At 48.8% G+C, this 18,673-nt stretch overlaps 8 protein-coding genes across 8 annotated transcripts; 5 read left to right on the top strand and 3 right to left on the bottom strand.

Moving 5' to 3' along the window:
- Positions 1-1,220: 1,220 nt before the first annotated feature.
- PEX2_101380 (Zn(II)2Cys6 transcription factor) lies at positions 1,221-2,798 on the bottom strand (the record flags this gene model as incomplete). The annotated part of the gene is made up of 2 exons (XM_016747408.1): positions 1,221-2,716; positions 2,762-2,798. The coding sequence occupies 2 exons, from the start codon at positions 2,796-2,798 to the stop codon at positions 1,221-1,223; spliced, it is 1,533 nt and encodes a 510-aa protein (XP_016599145.1).
- A 777-nt stretch (positions 2,799-3,575) lies between these two features.
- On the top strand, positions 3,576-4,640 carry PEX2_101370 (uncharacterized protein; the record flags this gene model as incomplete). The annotated part of the gene is made up of 1 exon (XM_016747407.1): positions 3,576-4,640. The coding sequence occupies one exon, from the start codon at positions 3,576-3,578 to the stop codon at positions 4,638-4,640; it is 1,065 nt and encodes a 354-aa protein (XP_016599144.1).
- Positions 4,641-5,242: 602 nt separating this feature from the next.
- On the top strand, positions 5,243-5,710 carry PEX2_101360 (type II 3-dehydroquinate dehydratase; the record flags this gene model as incomplete). Its single annotated transcript, XM_016747406.1, has 1 exon — positions 5,243-5,710. The coding sequence occupies one exon, from the start codon at positions 5,243-5,245 to the stop codon at positions 5,708-5,710; it is 468 nt and encodes a 155-aa protein (XP_016599143.1).
- A 546-nt stretch (positions 5,711-6,256) lies between these two features.
- PEX2_101350 (putative C6 transcription factor QutA) lies at positions 6,257-9,086 on the bottom strand (the record flags this gene model as incomplete). Its single annotated transcript, XM_016747405.1, has 2 exons — positions 6,257-6,452; positions 6,508-9,086. The coding sequence occupies 2 exons, from the start codon at positions 9,084-9,086 to the stop codon at positions 6,257-6,259; spliced, it is 2,775 nt and encodes a 924-aa protein (XP_016599142.1).
- Positions 9,087-9,795: 709 nt separating this feature from the next.
- On the top strand, positions 9,796-12,578 carry PEX2_101340 (putative quinate pathway repressor protein QutR; the record flags this gene model as incomplete). The annotated part of the gene is made up of 2 exons (XM_016747404.1): positions 9,796-12,255; positions 12,324-12,578. The coding sequence occupies 2 exons, from the start codon at positions 9,796-9,798 to the stop codon at positions 12,576-12,578; spliced, it is 2,715 nt and encodes a 904-aa protein (XP_016599141.1).
- A 1,996-nt stretch (positions 12,579-14,574) lies between these two features.
- On the top strand, positions 14,575-15,895 carry PEX2_101330 (inositol monophosphatase family protein; the record flags this gene model as incomplete). The annotated part of the gene is made up of 6 exons (XM_016747403.1): positions 14,575-14,761; positions 14,822-14,873; positions 14,927-15,015; positions 15,108-15,543; positions 15,605-15,736; positions 15,787-15,895. 6 exons carry the CDS (start codon positions 14,575-14,577, stop codon positions 15,893-15,895), a joined length of 1,005 nt encoding a protein of 334 aa, XP_016599140.1.
- Positions 15,896-16,077: 182 nt separating this feature from the next.
- Positions 16,078-17,133, bottom strand: PEX2_101320 (shikimate dehydrogenase family protein; the record flags this gene model as incomplete). The annotated part of the gene is made up of 1 exon (XM_016747402.1): positions 16,078-17,133. One exon carries the CDS (start codon positions 17,131-17,133, stop codon positions 16,078-16,080), a length of 1,056 nt encoding a protein of 351 aa, XP_016599139.1.
- Positions 17,134-17,803: 670 nt separating this feature from the next.
- PEX2_101310 (Aminoglycoside phosphotransferase) lies at positions 17,804-18,448 on the top strand (the record flags this gene model as incomplete). Its single annotated transcript, XM_016747401.1, has 1 exon — positions 17,804-18,448. One exon carries the CDS (start codon positions 17,804-17,806, stop codon positions 18,446-18,448), a length of 645 nt encoding a protein of 214 aa, XP_016599138.1.
- Positions 18,449-18,673: the final 225 nt, after the last annotated feature.

The following is an 18,673-nucleotide window of genomic DNA, read 5'->3' as shown; positions in this document are numbered from 1 at the left end:
GGTCGGGTAGAGGGTCCAAGATCATAGACCACCCGGAGGGTCACTACCAGGTCTAGTTAGAATAAGCTCCTAGGTTAGGTAACCGGATAGTTAGGGGAAGAGCGACAGTCTAGGGAAGGAGTAAGTCCCTACAGTTAGGTAACTAAGTAGACCTGGCAGTGACCCTCCATTTGGACCCGCCAAGACGCTAAGGAGGGTCCAAAGTCCGGATTCTGGACCCGCCAAGGAAATTATGCATGCATAACCTATCCTAATTAGGAAATAATATGCTTATAAACCATGATTTATATATATTTATGTCAAAATTTAGGTCTTGGCGGGTCGCTGGACCCTCGGAGGGTCCAAGGTCATGGACCACCCGGAGGGTCACTGCCAGGTCTATAACTAAGCTCGCGATCCCCGTATATAGAGGAAATGACTATACGCGAGCGATAGGCCCGCGGTTTGTTATAACATAGGTAGTGTGAGACACAACCGTATATAATCCGGAGCGCTCGCCGGAGCGCTATTACATTTAACGCAACCCGAAAAAAATTTTCGGTAAAAACGATAGGGGGTCAAGGGGGGAGGGCGTAGGTGATCTGAACCCTTTAGCCGCTGGTAACCTAGGGGCTTAGCGACCGGAGAATTCGGTAACCGTATAGTATGTCCAACCAGAGAACCTCTAGCTTTAGCAGGACATGCTACCAATGTGTTATAGAATAAGCCTGGTTGTGGTAAAGATGCTTGTATTGCTATGGAATTACTGCGTAGGATAAGCTACGCTGCTTAATAATACATCCGTCATCCATCCCCTGAGGGCCAGGCCCTCACACATGGTATTTGAATATGTCAACAAGTGGCTATAAACGCACCTAAGCGACGCGCAAAACGCTGCTTGGACTCTATTTAGCCGATCCTCCAGCCTATCCCACCAATTGTCGCCCAACCTGTGAAGAAACTACGTTCCTTGTCCAGCCACGGCAATATCCAACGCAATGCAAAGAGCATGACGCCGTGGTTCGAAGGTCTCTTCATCAAGGGCCTCGCTTCTAGTTTCATAGCAAATTGCGTGGAGGGGTTCTAAGAATTGTTCGAAGCCGGTATATAAGTTGGTAGCCTCCTAAATTTGCAAGTATTTAGAAGTCATCCAGGATCATTAGTGGTATTTGCGCTTGATAGACCATGATTTGCAGAAACAATCATCGCCATGATCTCTTGTGACGCCTAGCTTCCACCTATTATACAATAAGAATGTCACACTGCGAAGATTGAGATTGCTTTCGAGCCATGTCAATCCAAGATGTGTGAGTACCAGGGTCGTTCCACCAGGTCTCAACGAACGAAAGAACACGCGCTCTATCCAGAGTGCGGCTGATACGCATGACATTACCAAAACATTCCTGAATGATCCTTTGACCGGTAGGATGTCCTTGGAGTTCAGTTCCTGCCATGAAAAGGGGCCAGACAAGGTCCTGGGCGAACATGCCGTCTCGCGTCCCGGAGAGAAATTGTACATAGCGGAGGATTTCATCCCGAGACTTGCGCACATAATTACCACCAGTAGCATCCTCTGATAAAGCTTGATGGCTGTAAATTATAGTTGCGTGGTAGTACATCCACACTACCAGTTCAAAGCCATGTTGATCAGCTTTGGAGGAGAAGTGAATAGATTTACTGAGACGCATCATGTTGTTTCTAGCCGACTCAATCTGCGACTGGATGTCTTGCATCGGGCCGTATGATGAAGCCTGCTCGATTGTCCCGGAACAAAATCTCAGACGCTCCAGGCGGGTGATGTGGTCAATGACCTGAATGAAGTCGGTAAAGACTGCGTTCTCGGCGCTAGCAGGAGGGGACTTGATCGCCATGTTATAATTATCAAATGTCGTCAAATCAGCCCACACCGAAGCCTCATAAAATTCCAACATGAGAAACTGTTCGATACAGGCCAGCTGGTGGTGCCGGCAAGGTCGGTTTCCCGCTGCAAGGATGATTTCCCTCGCAGCGGAGAGATGAACCCTCCACCCGGCGCCTTGTGGTTTCATAAACTCATTGTTGCAGAGAAGAATCACAGATGCAAGGGTATAGGCAGATGTTGTGCTCGCTTGGAGTGCCGATGTAGATGTAGAAAGACTGTTCAACTCTTGAGCCAAAAGAGCAAGAGATTTATTTTGATAGTTTTTCGACATCTGCTGGAATGTTCCATGTCCTAGGTCATTTGGAGGGTACTCCGATGCCAGATCATGGGCGGCAATGGCGAGAATGGAAGAAAGAACGGTTTCAGAGCTTTCCGCCATTGGCAGAATCATATGGCGCCATGCATTTTGTTGCGGAACCCACGCAAGTCGATGGGCGACTCGGTCGTTGAACCAGGAGAGCAACCGTGAAACATGCAGTGGTCGAGCTTGCGATAAGCAAAGTTCCGAAGCGGGGGATGGAAGGGGTCCCCGTGAGAAACGTGTCATGGAACGGTTGTACCGATCCAGAGCATTTATTCCGTTTCCAGTAGTACGGGTGTCTGTTAAGATATCCGAAGGAGGCGAGTCTGATACTGTAATAGGAGCATCGAGTGAGGGAAATGCTCTGCCCCGCAGACTACCGCGGCTAGCGACGCCCTGGACCCATTTGAGCTGTAGGCCGTAGCCAGGGCACTCCAAATTGCGTTTGCCGCATTTGCGGCAGGCGGGAAGGCCCCGATCGCACTTGATACGTCGCCTTTGACACGTTGGACAATCTGGTATTGTTAGGACCCCGCTTTAGCACAAGGTGATATCCATACCTTTAACAGCCAACTGTTCCGTAGAACCTGCGGACATTTGTCTATCCCATTCGACTTTCTACTACGAAACACAGAGAATCTTGGAATAGAACCAGGGCGTTGATATGGGCACTGGTTTTTGAGTGTGTCATGTGATACAAAAATGGGAATTTGATGCCTTTGACGAAGTTGAACCGCGCTAAACCTATTCAGGAGTTTAGTGCAAGCGGAATGGCGCTGTCCACTCGAGGGGACCAGATCCCACACGCATACCATATACACAATCACATGTGAACAGAGTAGTTCTTACATAGGGTTTCCCCTCATATAATGATCGATGTCATCCGGATTCCGAAGATTGATTGTGCAATTCTGAAGGTTACATGCTAATTCAGCTATCTAACTAGGTATTCCATAACGCTCACCTGGGCAATTCTCTCCGTACGAAGTAACGGATTCTGGATTGTTAATGCATGTACGGAGTACTCCGTATGCAGTTGTACCTGATATGCAGACATCAAGCTTGGACATCAAGGTAGATCCCGTCATAAACTTAATGTTTCCGTCTTGGCTGCCTCTTATAGGAAAGATCGCCGGTATCAACAGAAGTATAGTACGACTCTCTCTTCCTTTCTTTTTATTTATATGACCATTTGAACACATACCAGCGCACACAACTAGTATAATCATATTTTTCATCATGCCTTCTCTTAATCTCGACCTCGTTGCTCCCTCTACACACCATGTCAATAGCCAGTGCCATGAAAATCGTGAGGTTTCTGCTTTGGCAGGACATGTCGTTCTCTCAGCGTGTTCATTTTCACCCCTGGTCAATATGACCCAAATCCGCGTTCAGCTCATTCAGGCTGTGACATCTACAACCGACAGCAAAAATAGTCGGCGGACTTTGTGTCCTTCGATCTGGAATTCAACAAACAAGTCGCCTCGGCCGGGTTCAAGGATTGAACGAACACTTCGAGGCATTTCCCTGCCGATATTGTCTAAGGAAGGGGTTGAGATTTCCCAAGGGAGAACTATCTCAAAGTTCTACTTCTACTTGGACATTCCAATGAACATACCCGCGACGACAAAAACGCCTCTTGGAACTATCACCTACGCAATAGAAGCCATAGTAGCGACATTGAACAACGGGATTATCACCCACCGCCAACCTCTAAAGCTAAACCGGCAGATGATTCAGGCCGATCCGAAACAGACTCAGCATCGCCTATACTTCCCAACCTCGAACGCCATACAAGGAATGTCCCTCTTACAAAACTCAACACCGAGGTCTGGCCCAAGGATCTCTTTCACAGCTACAATCCATACCCACTGGGAGACAGCCCCAGCGAATCGAGAAGCAGAACTCCGCCATCTTGTGGTGCGAGAGCTGAGGTGGCATGCTGAAGAAATAGTTAAGATGATGAGCAAGCCTAGCAGCCTAGACGAGAAATATTCTATCTGCGAACAACAGACGGTCCGCAAGTTGTGTGAAGGGAGTACTAAAGGATACTGGGGATTTAGCCTTAATCCCTACGTTAAGCAACCACATGAACAGAATGTCGGGGGAAAGGGAGGAGAAAAACCAGCTATTTGCATTCCGTTTGATTTTACAATCCCGAAACGGGCAATGGTCATGGATGACATTGACCTGGCTGCATATGATATCCGCGCCGATAGAGATGGCCATAATCCAGAGTGTTGTCTTCCTGAAGAATGTTATTTCTCCTCACCAGGCAAGATGACGAAGGGAATTACTGTTCACCATCAGTTGAAGATCGAGCTTATTATGGGAGAAGACGTGTTTCATAAATGCACTGGAAAGCTTGTGGAACGAAGACTATTGCGGACTATCATATGTCCTGCAATTCCGTTGAGTGTTTGTGAGGTATCCATTTAGATGCTAGCATAGGTGTCTATGATTTGGTTGCGTGGGTTTAACGTGTGTGTGTGTGTGTGTACTGCTCTTATGAGAAGCCCATCTGTTTCCAACTCAAGTCAACGGTTTGACTAGCTAATTATTAGGAGTAAAAACCAGAACCAGAGTTATAGGGGCAGTCCTAGTAAAAGTTGTATATTAATTTGAGATATTCGCCCTTCAATCTTGGGATGTGTTAGTAGATGGTGAGGGGCAAACCGTATAGATTTGATCACTATTGTACCCCCACGAATAATTAGTTTCAATGAGATCATCGGAAAATTAAGAAAAAATAGTCACTATTCCATCCAATCATACAGCAGACAACATGACCATGGGCAAATCCGCCTATCCCACAACCCCCATGTCTCCACAAAATCCACGGCAAAGCGCTCTGCCGGGCAGGGCAAAATGCGGAGAGAACAAGACCAAAGGAGAAGAGTATAAAAAGAATATATCCGATGACCACACTACCTGATTATTACGTTGAATCTCATCTCCCAATATCAAATCTCTCAATTTCACACTCCCCCAAAATCCCAAAATCAAATTATCTCAACTCCACCGATATCAAACCACACAAAATGGGCAAATCCATTCTTCTAATCAACGGCCCAAATCTGAACCTCCTGGGCACACGCGAGCCACACATCTATGGCCACACAACACTCTCCGATGTAGAATTGAACAGCCGCGAGGTCGCCGCCAGCCATGGTGCCGTTCTTGAATCTTTCCAGTCGAACCACGAAGGCGCGATCGTGGACCGCATCCAGGCGGCGCGTGGCAAAGTCGACGGTATCATCATCAACCCGGGCGCATACACGCATACATCCGTTGCAATCCGCGATGCCTTGCTCGGTGTCGCTATCCCCTTTATCGAGCTCCATGTGAGCAATGTCCATGCGCGCGAGCCCTGGAGACACCACTCGTACTTCAGCGATAAGGCTGCGGGCATTATTGTTGGTCTTGGTGTTTATGGGTATAAGGTTGCTGTTGAGCATGTATGTGTTAATTTTGAGGAGAAGGAGAAGGAGGCTAAGGCTGCGCTATAATCGAGTTGGCAATTATGTTGTGATGGGATGTTTCATACAGATACGAGTATCGTTAGGCAACTATTCTAGTAAGCGGTAGATGATCTCTTCGCCTCTCACTTTAAACTCCAACCGCTGCTCGATAGACTAGTTGTGCACCACCAATGGTTTAGCGGAAGAGGAAGTCGTGATTTCATATACTCTTTATGGAAAGCTTTTACGTACTCATGTGGGCGAAGTCCTGCTGTAGAGGCTTATCCGTTTGAAAAATGAATTTCTAGACTACATACATGTAGTGATTTCATATATGTCATATAAGGTATCTTGTGACCAGTTGCCTGGCCTGGGATAGCTTTCTGTATGTGGATATGTGCCATATAAGAGATCGGGAACCCCCTTTGAGGCTTCGAATATGCGATAGAGTATGGGAGCCAGGAACTATAAATGTACCGCTTGCTCCTCAGGACCCGCACAGACAGCGGGCCGAGAGGCCAATGAGGCCGACCAGCGGCGACAGTGTGTTCCCATGGCATTGAGATCATCGGAATGGAATGATCCTACAGGACATCATCGCTTGGGGGTTCCCGACATGTTAAGAGGCTGCGACTCTCGTCGCATACCAGAGGAAGTGCCATTATTGGGTAGCTGCTGGGGTTGTGCCAGCAAGAAAGGCTCGATCTGACCGGCAAACGAGTAGAGCTCCGGAATGCCCACGTCAGAGACAAAACCTAGGTTCTGCATGAATTCTGGTTGATTGTCGGCTCTATAGGGGGTCAAAGTCAGTATTATACAGAGAAAAAAAAGAGATAGATGCGTACTTTTCGGCACCATCCAATGACGCCAGCTCATCGAATAATGCATCGAGATCTGGAGCGATTCGTTGCCTCCGTGGAGGCGCATAGCCATCCATATCAATAAAAGTGCCCATATTGACCGATGGGTCGTGATATGCCGTTGTATGGTACTGTGCGGTTTGATGGTATGATGGCGAAAGCTCGGCGAGTATTCCGGTACTGTTATGGGTTTCACTAGCCACCGATGTAGGATGAGGAAGCCCATTGTTGAGAGAACTATCCAAGTGACCCTGCTGTGGGGGAACTTCGGAGGCACCCCCAACAGAGGTTAGGGATGACGGCGTGCGGAGAAGAGAAACATCTTCGATGTGTTGTGTGGTTCTAAGCCAAGGCGTGGAGAGGAATGGGGTTTCAGGGACAGCCGCAGCATGTGTATTATTCTGGGCTGCATGTGTCGCATGTGTTGTATGAAGAACATGTGAGGGTGTGGCTATTGAACGCGATGGGGGGATTGCCATATCTCCGCCGGTAGAGGCATCGATGTGCTGTGAGACCGCAGGAGAGGTACCCAGCAGTTGGGGTCTTCGCGGTACATTTCGACCAGCGGCCTTTTGGTCTGACATGGTCCACAAAGCAGAAAGTTGGGAGGAAAAATTGTGGATGTTGTTTCGTAACCCCATATCAAGGACTGACGGGAGGTCCTTAGAAATGGATCGCGGGAGGCCAAATCGAAGCATTAGACCGAAGGTTGGTGCGGTAGCTGAAAAGCTGTATGTCTCCATGTAGGCCTGAAGCAATCGCACAAGCCTTTTCGAGCTTTCTGTAGCACGGAATTTGTGAGGAGGTTCAGGTATGTTCTGATCATATTCACGAATGGCAATTTGAGAGCTGAGAGCAATGACAACACTTTCATATGTCATCTCTAACACAAAAACATGCGGAGAAGCTAGTCTCACAGGGCGACTTTGTAGATCGACACGATAGCTCTTGGGTAATTCAGTTACCCAGCGTTGTAATTGTAACTCCAGCTGCTCTAGCTGTGATCGAGAGATTGTTGGATCGTGCTTGCAACAGCACAGATCATTCAAAATCGATACGAGACTGACGAGGCGGTTGAAAGTGCTCAACGAGTGAAGGGGACCGCGCTGCATAGACGCCCGCGAGGATTGGGCTGGCCGTAACCCAGTTTGATCTTCCCAGGGATGCCATTCCTCAAGACCGTCCTCGTTGATAGAGCCTATCCTGGCTAAGTCTGCCTTTCGCAAGGATGGGAATTGCGAAATTGATTCTGCAATTAGGGTCTCGAGAACAAAGCAACCCAAAAACACATGTTTCGCTCTGCCAATGTGCTTTTCTTGATCTGGAGTTCTTGACGATGATGGATATGATGGTTGATCGAGACCTAGTACATGCGCGATCCGAACAGCCTGACCAACAAGCATCCAGGAGCCAGTCCATTCTTGCTGTCCGAATTTGACCAGACCTAGGATCAATAGTGCTTGCACATGTCCGATTTCGTGCGGGCCACTCTCAGGCGGAATCAATTGCCGAGCAGTAACATACATTTGTGATGGGGTCATCTGACCACTAGATTGCTCTTCTAATTCACTGGAGGCTGAGATAGAAGCATACTGGAGCGAGGCGAGAGTGAGAACAGCCCACAAGGCCGCGTGCTCCCCAGACCCGGGTGTTAGACCCGATGCGTATACGTCGCCTTCGGTATACTGAAAAGCTGTGCGAAGTATGTCATGCTTTTCGAGTATGGGAAACCAACACTGCGTGTAGGAGAAATACACATCAAAAAGGGGCCATGCGTTGTAGGGGAGTTGGAGAGGGGGTTTCGTGGAGAGCGATCGAGGATAACCAGGATTCGGTGGGAAGGGGAACGAAGACAAGGGTCGGTCATCTGGCGGACTTGTCTGAATACCGCAGTCTGTAGTCGGGCGTGGTCCAGTAACTTTCATTGGAGCGATAGCTACTGCGGTTCGAGTCGGCGATGCTCCTGGTAATGGCGTCTCACGAGCTTCTATGCCTTCTGGGATCTGCCACTCCTGTGCTTCAGCGGAAGAAAGAATCCCTTCGATATCTAGAGGTGTCTCCCCCTCGCTATATGCCTGGAGATTTCGCTCCCTTTCCTCCTCCGGCTGTTCCAGTACTATCAGAATGCGTTCAATGTCTCTGAGTACTGTGCTGTTTTTGAAGGACGCTAGCAATGCATCGGACCCCTCCGCTTCCTTGCCCATCGTAGCCAAGTGACCCGGAAGATTGATTGATCTCATCAAAGCTCGCATGACATCTTCACTGCCTTGGATCTTTTGGAAGACTAGTCCCCAAAGCAACTCCAGCGAGCGGATGTAGCCCGTAGGCAGACCTCGCTTCTTCGGGTTGGTCTTGTAGGTACAGGGTCGGCAGAGCGATACACATGTCGAGCAAATTGGTTGTATTCCGTCGCATTTGTCCTTTTTCGTCCGGCAACTATCGCAAGCGCGTGAGACTCGCTGACGCTTCGGTTCCCCCGTCACTTTCCCATCATCTTCTGGGTCGGTCCATCGCCGTTTGGGTTTGCTGCTAACACCAGCGGCCTGACGCTGTTCACCGCCCATGGTAGTTGTTCTCGTGATCCACTTAGAGAATTTGGGCGCATGCTCCCGCAAAGCGAGATTGATGAATCTTTTGCCGACAGGCGACTGCACGGGCGAGGCGGCGACTACGCCATGAAAATGTGCCCCACTGGAGGTATGTTGAGCCGTCGGGGAGGATTGTTAGCTAACGACCGAAGCGCGACGTTGAGGGTAGGTGCAGCACAATGCAAGGTGCACGCCAACAGGGTTCTTCCGGGGAAGGTTGGATACCCGGCTAGCGGTGAGCCAGTCACTATTTTGCAAAAGGTAATCGCGTGTAGACTGGGCTTTAGGCTTTGGATTCGAAGCTGGTTTTTGGGGAATCTAGCGGCGCAATTCAGATAAAGCCACAGCAATTTCGATAATTTCCCCAGGTGTTTTGCACGTTCGTATCTGAGCGCAAATCCCCCGCGGGGAAGAGGAAAACCGAAAGTCTCCGGGTGAGTGCTCGTCCGCCTTACGTAACAACCTTGGAGCGTATCAGACCCGCGCGCTTTCCAAGAATATTCTTTTTCCCCCGCAAAACTTGGGAAATCCCGCTTACCCATATTGGTTCATTCCCACATCCCCGGATCCTCTATACACGTACATCCTAATACCCTAGACCCTCAATCCCAACATTCCGTCTGTGGTAATGGGTCCTCAATTACCCTGCTCCTGATCTTATTTCCCGCGGGACCCTCGATACGCCATGTCCATGTTGGTGCGCCCACCAAAACGAAAGCTTCACGAGGTCGAGGCTTTAGACGATGGTCCTCGAAAGTACAGCTCGGGCGCGGTTGCCTCCTCTACTGTCCATATTTCATCCCGGCCCTCTTCTCGTCGATCGAGTGAACACAGAGAAACATCCGGAGATTCGCGTCCACCCTCGTTGAGAGAATTACAATCGAACCGTGGATCCCCGGTATTGTTTGAACATGGGCATCTTCAAACCCCTCGTACCTTCAGTCCGAAGGCATCCATTGTATTGATCGGAATCCGTGGCACAGGAAAGTCAAGCCTGGCGGTTATCCTCGCAGCGACATCCGGACGACGATTGATCGATGCAGACCGCTACTTCCAACAAAGTGTGGGATGCTCCCGTGCCGTGTTCAAAAAGGAAAACGATGGGTCCGTCTACCGGCAACAGGAGGCCCGGGTCTTCGAGTCGATGCTAGCGGATAACCAAGAGGGATGTGTAATTGCGTGTGGGGCCGGCTCGATGGAACGCAACGGCCAAAGACTTCTTAGGGAATTTGCGCAGACACATCCTGTTATCCACGTTATTCGAGATCCAGAGAGCATCCAGTCATATCTCAAAGCGTGGGATACTCAAAAGGTGCGACATTTCCTAGAATTGTCAGGCCCGATATATCGAGGGTGCTCGAACCTCGAGTTTTTCAATCTATCAGAGGCCAGAAGTGAGGATCTATCCAAGGATGACAACATTTCATCACCACCACACCGAACAGAACCTAGATCACATACTCCAATTCCGTTCTTAACGTTGAAACGAGTTCAGCGAGACTTTCTTCGCTTCATTGCCTTTATAACTGGTGACATTGCAGAACTTAACAGCCAGCATGCATCTTTCCCGCTGTCGCTGTTGCCTGTGGAATCTCGTATGTACACAACCGCAGTGTCAGTACCATTTTCTAGGGTATGTGACAAGGGTATGGATATTGAACAGCTGGAATTCACCGCCGATGCCTTCGAACTGGCAGTCGACGTAACAGACTCTTCTGATCAGCCAGGCCTCAGCTCAAGTCTTGCGGACAGTATCAGCCAGGCGGTAGCAATCATTCGTCGCAACATCATTGTGCCATTGATATATCATGTGGAAAGCTATACCACCTGCACTGGATCTTTGTCTCCTAGTCAAGTTCCCGTGAGATGTACCGATGAAAACTACTTAAACCTTGTCCGGCATGGCTTGCGGCTCTCTACCGGTTTCCTCACGGTAGATCTCACTCGTGACGACAATATTATTTCCCAGATCATCTCCGCAAGTGGGCGAACCAGGATCATTGGCCACTTCGAAGCCTTCCATCCTCTGCCGGGGGGCTGGGATGGTGATGAGTATATGAAAGTTTATGAGCGGGCGAAAAGTCTTGGATGCGATATAGTCCGACTGTGCCAACCGGCTGAGACACCTGAAGACAACCTCGCGGTGCAAAGATTTCGCCATCGCATCCAAAGCCTGCCTGTTGCTAGTCTTTCTCTGATCGCCTATAACACCGGCCCTCTTGGTCGCATGTCTCGATGCTTCAACCCTGTCCTCTCCCCAGTCACACATCAGTCCTTAATAACGGAACTTCCAACTCATCTACGATCATATATCACAGCCCGCGAAGTGCAGAAGGCGCTTTATAGCTCATTTGCCTTAGACCCGATGCAATTCTTCGTTTTTGGCGCCAACACAACATATAGTATGTCGCCCGCGATGCACAACACTGCTTTCAAGATCTGTGGTTTGCCGCACAAATACTCCATTCACCAATCACCTACTCTGCGAGGATTAAATGACCTGGTGGAAAATCAATACTTCGGTGGATCAAGTGTCAGTCTTCCGTACAAAACAGAGTGTATCCCTTTGCTCCACTCAATGTCTGCGCATGCCCGAGCCATCGGTGCCGTCAATACCCTCATCCCAATCCGCAACCTTGATGATCTGGATGATACCCGCCTCCAAGAATCTTCAGTCTTTCTCCAAAAGAGCCGTGCCGGCCCTATCAAGGGCCTCCATGGTGATAACACTGATTGGATTGGAATCTGCAATTGCATTCGCCGCGGGTTGTCTCCGGCAAATGCAGTACGTTCGTCATCCACAGGTCTTGTCATTGGATCTGGCGGGATGGCCCGTGCTGCAATTTACTCCATGATCCATCTTGGTGTGCAAAATATCTTTGTCTACAACCGTACACTCGCCAATGCGGAGAGACTAGCCCATCACTACAACCGACAAGATCTCCACTCAAAAGAGGCCGGCGGGTCTGGCCGTCTCACAGTTCGCATTATTGCTTCATTATCAGACCCCTGGCCTGCAGGCTTCAAACAGCCGACAATCGTTGTCTCGGGAATTCCGGCCCATAGCATTGGCGGCGAGCTAGCACCCAACTTCCGTATGCCAACACAGTGGCTAGAAAGCCCGACAGGTGGGGTTGTTGTTGATGTAAGTTCATATTTATCTTTTATACCAGCCTCAAACGATGACGCTTTATTCCTAACCAATGTCTTTAGCTGGCATACAAGCCCCTCAATACCCTTCTCATGAAACAAACACGAGCTCTATCCCATCGTGGTTGGGTAGCCCTGGATGGCCTTGATGTCCTGCCAGAGCAAGGGTTCGCTCAGTTTGAACTGTTCACCGGCCGCCGTGCTCCCCGGCGCGTTATGCGGAGTATTGTGCTTCAAGAGTACAAAGACGACGAAGGAAATAATGACCATGAAACCATACAAGACAGGTTACAGCAAATGGACGGACAACCGACTTGAATATCGCCAACTGCTCTCATGAATGATGATAAACTGCTCCCAGTGGTGACATTTGCCCACTCTATGCCATGGTGAATTGCCAGGCGTCGCATTACAGGGGGGCTGGTCGGCGGGCACCGTGGCCCCCGCGGGTTGATCAACGGCTGTGACGGTCGGAGACTGAATGCGGGACAGGCCCTACCGCTTGGAAGGACCGTGATATCGATTATCGCGTGCCTTTTGTGACCTTCGGAATCTGCATGGGCCGATAGCCCTCTATACCCTGACCTTCATGGGTTTAGTTCCGTAGTTAGGAGCACAATGCATCTCCCGCAAAAAGGACGCGGCAGTTTATTGCCGCCAGTGCGCCTTCTACATATCTTCTACTGTATATCTAAAATTGTAACCAACTCTTGATGGTTAAATTCTTAATGCATGAATCCTAGACCGTATAATGAGATCATATAGAAAAGCCGGTTTACGCCTTTTACACCTTTTTTAAAGCCTATGCTATATGTTGGGGCTAATACCTAAGGCAAAATATCTATAAAACAGGACTTCTGAAAAGACCCTGAAAGAAATACCAAAAAAGGACATAACAAGGTCGTATAAGCGGCAGACTATTCTTGTTCTTAATATTAACTCCCAAGGGATACGTGGAAGGTTTGTGGAGGTGAACTGCTATTGGACTGAGAGACATATGTGAAAGCTGCAAGGTCTGAATTTGACGAAATGGTTGAATAATATCTTGAGTTAGGTGAGGAGCAGATGATGGGGGGAGGGTGTAAGCGTGAAAGTCTAGGGGAAGGTAAAGATGATATCTCATTCTGACTAGCTGTGCCCTATCTTAAGGGGCCGACAGCTGACCCGGTCACAGAGGGGGCGGCATCGGGATCGAAAGAGATATTATAGATATTATGATATGTAGCATCCCAGTTTAGCTTGTACAAACTCGATGAGGTTTGGGCTTGGGAGGCCTGGTGACACAATCAAGTGTTCATTTCTTCAGAGCAGGCTGTCTAATAGGCAAAGATCGTAATTGAATGTTGAGTCACAGTAGCGGAAAGGACCACTGCCGTGCATATCCACTCCCAACAGCCTGAGATGCAAGTTGGCGGAGAATATGAAGTATGTTGGCTGCATTGTTGCGATTTTGGGCTTGGGCGTTCGCACTACCTGAGACTCCTTTCACTCCAAATGGGAATTAGGAAAGCTGTTCAAAGTAGTGCAGTGAATAGGCGTAGCGATGGCTCCCAGGTTTTAGAGGGCTGTTTTGTAAACTGCTGGGCTGCCTCTTGAGATCAAACCGGGAGTAGTCAGCTATGTTGGAACAATGAGAAAAAGAGGAAGGTAGAATGAAGATCAATATGAAAGAAGCAAAAGGAAAGGGAAAGACAGAATTCAAATAAAAAGAAAACTACAAGTTAGAGAAAGACGTGGTTAGAGAAAAGATATATAAGATCGAGTATAAAGAAACAGTCAAGTAAAATACGAGGGAGACTTTCATAGCCAGGAAGGTCACCGATATTCAACTCAGTTCAGTTATGCTTTGACTCGTAGGGAGAGCAATCATGCATTGAACCTAGCTGCTTGGCGAGAAAGGGTAATATCAACGAGAGAAGTTAGAGCTATCAACAAATATGTGTATATAGATCTTGATGAATTTCTCTCCAACAAGGACATGTATGATATCATGCTGATTCTATACCATATAGGGCAGATATATTCGTAGTGAGTGAAGCTGGACAAAAATATATAGAACTATGAGGCTTTCTATTGAAGTATTGAAGGTATACCAAGTAATATCCTTGAAGCTATAAAGTCTCCATAAAGTGGGGAAACATCTCGATACCTTGGAAACTCCCGAGGTCGGCTAGTGGCGGTTATTTTAGACCTCCAATTTTCACCGGATGACTCAAAAGGAGCTAGATTCCCCCTCAAACTTGGAATGTTTCCTTATATCAACATATCTTGATACATCTCTTGTATCCATATATCCCTGTTCACCCGTTCCACCATGGCCGTCGGACCCTTCTCCCAAGATGAGCTGGATGAGATCTACGCATTTGCAATAGACCTGGGCCGTAAGGCAGGCAAGCTGCTTATGGAGCGTGTCGACCAGCGTATCTCAGGCGCCAATGGCTCATCTAACACCTTTGAGGAGAAGGAAAACGCAGTAGACATTGTGACGCAGACGGACGAAGGTAAGGCGGTGCAGCTGATCAGGCATATCAGAAATAGTCACTAACAGTTCTACTTGGCAGACGTCGAAGTATTCATCAGGAGCGCTCTCGAGGCCAGATATCCGTCTCATAAGTAAGTTTTTTCTCTGCCAAAATCCACCGACGACGAAACTAATAGACCACGAGATTCCTCGGCGAGGAGGCATATGCCAAAGGCCAGTCACGCGACTACCTCATTGACGAGCAACCAACATGGTGCATTGATCCATTAGATGGTAAATCAGGACTTCCAGTACCATGAACAGTCGGATTGTTCACGGGTTCAAACCGACATCGCAAGACACTCGACTAATAATTCCACCCACAGGAACCGTAAACTACACGCACATTTTCCCCATGTTCTGTGTCTCAATCGGGTTCATCGTGGAACACAAGCCAATAATTGGTGTAGTCTATGCTCCATTTACAGATCAGCTCTGGTCCTCCTGCAGCGGGCGCGGGGCCTGGCTGAACGAGACTCGCCGCCTTCCGCTCATCCACAACCCAACCCCACCTATGCCCGCCAATGCCCCTTCCCAGTGTATCTTTTCTTGCGAATGGGGTAAAGACCGTCGCGATATTCCAGATGGAAATATGCAACGCAAGATTGAGAGTTTTGTTAATATGGCTGCGGAGGTGGGTAGTCGCAATGGGAAAGGTGGTATGGTGCATGGTATGCGCAGTTTGGGTAGTGCAACGCTCGATCTCGTGTATGTCGCTATGGGGTCTTTTGATATTTGGTGGGAGGGAGGTTGTTGGGAGTGGTGAGTTTTGCTTTTTTTTTTATCCCTTGGAGAGTCAATAGGCTGGTGCTAACTATTATAGGGATATCGCTGCTGGTGCCGCTATTCTTCTAGAGGCGGGTGGACTTATGACTACTGCTAATCCCCCAGAGGATGTGGATACGGGACCAATCGAGGATGTCCGACTCGGCAGCAGATTATATTTGGCTATTAGGTGAGTCTAAGTTGTTTCCCTTGTGTTGGATCTTGCTAATAACTCTCCAGACCCGCCGGCCCATCTGCCACTGAAACAGGCCGTGAGACACAGGAACGGACAGTACGCGAAGTCTGGCGCCGAGTCCGTACCCTGGAATACTCACGCCCTGGGGCTTGAATAGCTTATACTGTAACGTTGGATGAGGTGTACTTATTTACATATTGACATTTTGGTAGATCTAGAGTGACTTGTATTTCAAAATCAGAGACACCATTCACTTATATATAGACAATGCAAATCGCGACTACTTTGCGCTCTATACAATGATTAAAAAATCATAACATGATCGTAAAAGAAAATCACAGGCTAGACTTCGCAGATGCCCGCTCCGCAATGGTCTTAGCAACAAGGTCCTTAACCTCCTGCACAAGGCCAGGGGTACCGATGATATCCTTCCCAGTCCAAAGACGGGCCTGCTCAAGACCCTGCCAGATCAGAGCCTCAGAGCCGAGGATGACCTTCCACCCACCGGCAGAAGCCAGGTGAGCAATCTCAGTCCAGGGTGTGGGGTGGTAGCACATCTCCAAGATGACACCCTCCTGCTTGTCCGCATCGGCAGCAGTACCCAAGAAAGCCTGGATGATAGCGCGAGAGCGCAGCTCCTCAGGAGACTTCGGGGGGTAGTTGGGGATACCAGAGACGATAGCCGCGGGGGATTCGAGACGGGCAGCCTCGGCAGGGTCGGTGACAGGGATAAGAGGAGCCTGGGCATTGTAGTTAGGGTTGCGGCGACGGTCTTCCTCGAGAATAGCGGCGACCTCAGCGGCGTCGCGGTTGACGATGTAGATACGGCTGGAACCCAGCCAGCGGCGCATAACATAAATGGCAGTGCGGGCAGTGCCACCGCCGCCGATGATGAGGGCGGGTCGGCCGCGGAAGCGTGATGGATCAGGTGCGTTTTGTGTGAGGGCTTCCCGGATACCGTCGCAGTCGGTGTTGGTGCCGACGTACTGGCGCTGGCCGGTTGTTGGGTCGTCGCGCATGAAGATAGTGTTGCAGGCACCGGCTTGGCGGGCGTGCTCGGTAAGATCGTCTAGGTATGGCATGATTGCGACCTTGTGAGGCATTGTCACGGACGAGCCGACGAACTTAGGATTGGACTTGATTGATGCCAGATATTTCTCAATTGGCGGCGACCGTGTGTAGGGGGGAGGGTATGTCTCTGATGGACCAGACACGCTGGATAGTGGGATTTGGGTCCAGTTGAGACCGAGGGCATTGTAGACTGTCTGGTGCAGAGGTGGGGAGAGAGAGTTCAGAAGAGGGTGGCCGTACAGATAGGCGACGCCATCGCGGTCGGAGGGGATGGTGATGGGCTCTTCTGGTGGCGTTTGGTTGATTTCTGTGACAGACATGATGAATTGTGTATATTGATTTCCTTGGATATGCAGATCTCAGAGAGGGAGGGCCTGCAATGTTATAAGATGAAATTCGAAATTCAGACGGAAAATACTTAGCCTCACAATACGTGCGAGGTTCCATGGGATATTCCCTCTGCCGGGCGGGGCTTTCCTGTTTCAAAGCATAGCTGCCGCCGCTTTTATGAAAGCGAGGCCAATGTACATTTTAGTCCGGGGAAAGGTTGAACCGATGCAAAGCAGCTATTTTGGGCTGCATTCCAAGTTTGATGATAATAAATTATAGCAAAGGAAATAAGTTATAATAATTGACCATCGTAGGCTGAAGCAGCAGAATGAAGCAAAGGGACATTATACACCGTCAATTTGCGGCTGTCCGCATGTTGACCGCTAGGCAAATTAAGCCATCGCTAAGACCAATTGCTTCAAGTCAGATCTTGAATTTGACGAAGAAACAAATTAACAGCTTCCTTAAGTTTCACCCATTGTCATCGACTTGTTACTTGCCATTTTTTGACTGTAAATCCATATATAACGGACCCTGACTACATTCCCCCGTCTGACCTAAATGTGGACTGGTCGCTTTACGGCCGCTATTCTCCAAAACTTATGTCAACTCTCAGTTAACACTCATTACAATACTGGGCTTCTATACTTGATCTTTGCAATGAATCGGCGAGGATCTACCCAGGTGGAGCGTAGTCGCGATGTGTTTGCCGTCGGCAGTATCATCATTAAGTCGAGCCATCTCCATAAGCAAAAGAGTGCAGAGTATACGGAGACAGGCTACACGTATGCCGATGCAAATGAAGTAGAAGCTATTGCTATTGCGAAGAATGTCCTAAAATATATCAAAGTGCCCGACATTTACTTTAACGGCGAGGTACTTTTTCTCGTCTCATTGCTTAGTATTTTGCTTATCGCTTACATCCCATTAGATCAATGGCCGTCAGGTATCTGTCCAGGAAAGGCTTCCAGGTGTGGCCTTGACCGTTGCATGGCCGTATCTTTCGCAAAGCCAAAAGAAGTCTTTCAAACAGCAAGCACAAGCGGTACTTCGACAGCTACAATCCATCAAGCCACCGATAGAGGCCAGCTCCGCTCCCACGTGGTGCCTGATCCCGGCATTCTCAGTAGTGGCCATATCCAACCCCTAGAAGCTGATATTCTCTTCTCGGGCATCAATACCGACCCAGATATGAGCTTCATGCATAACGACTTTACCAAGTCCAACTGCATAGTTGACAATGACCAGATCGTGGGGCTCATTGACTGGGAAATGGCTAGCTTTTTTTGGCTGGAACACAGCTAGAGAAGTTCATTGTACTCCGTACGGCTAGACCGCATGATAGTTCAATTTGGAAAGATCTTTATGAGTAAAATGCCCCACCTATTGAGAAAAGTTTGACGTGTATTTCGGGCTACGGTGATAATAATGAAAGCTAGGCGGAGAAATATTTTATCAATAGAAGGCATGTGTGTATCTGAAGGTCTGGTTGAATCAGCTGGTTGGGGGGGGGGGGGGGGNTTTTTTTTA

The sequence above is a fragment of the Penicillium expansum genome (assembly GCF_000769745.1).
Source record: "Penicillium expansum strain MD-8 chromosome Unknown contig50, whole genome shotgun sequence".
In the NCBI taxonomy this organism is placed as follows: Eukaryota; Fungi; Ascomycota; class Eurotiomycetes; order Eurotiales; family Aspergillaceae; genus Penicillium; species Penicillium expansum.
The sequence above is the reverse complement of the archived record's forward strand: the minus strand, read 5'-3'. Positions and strand labels throughout refer to the sequence as shown.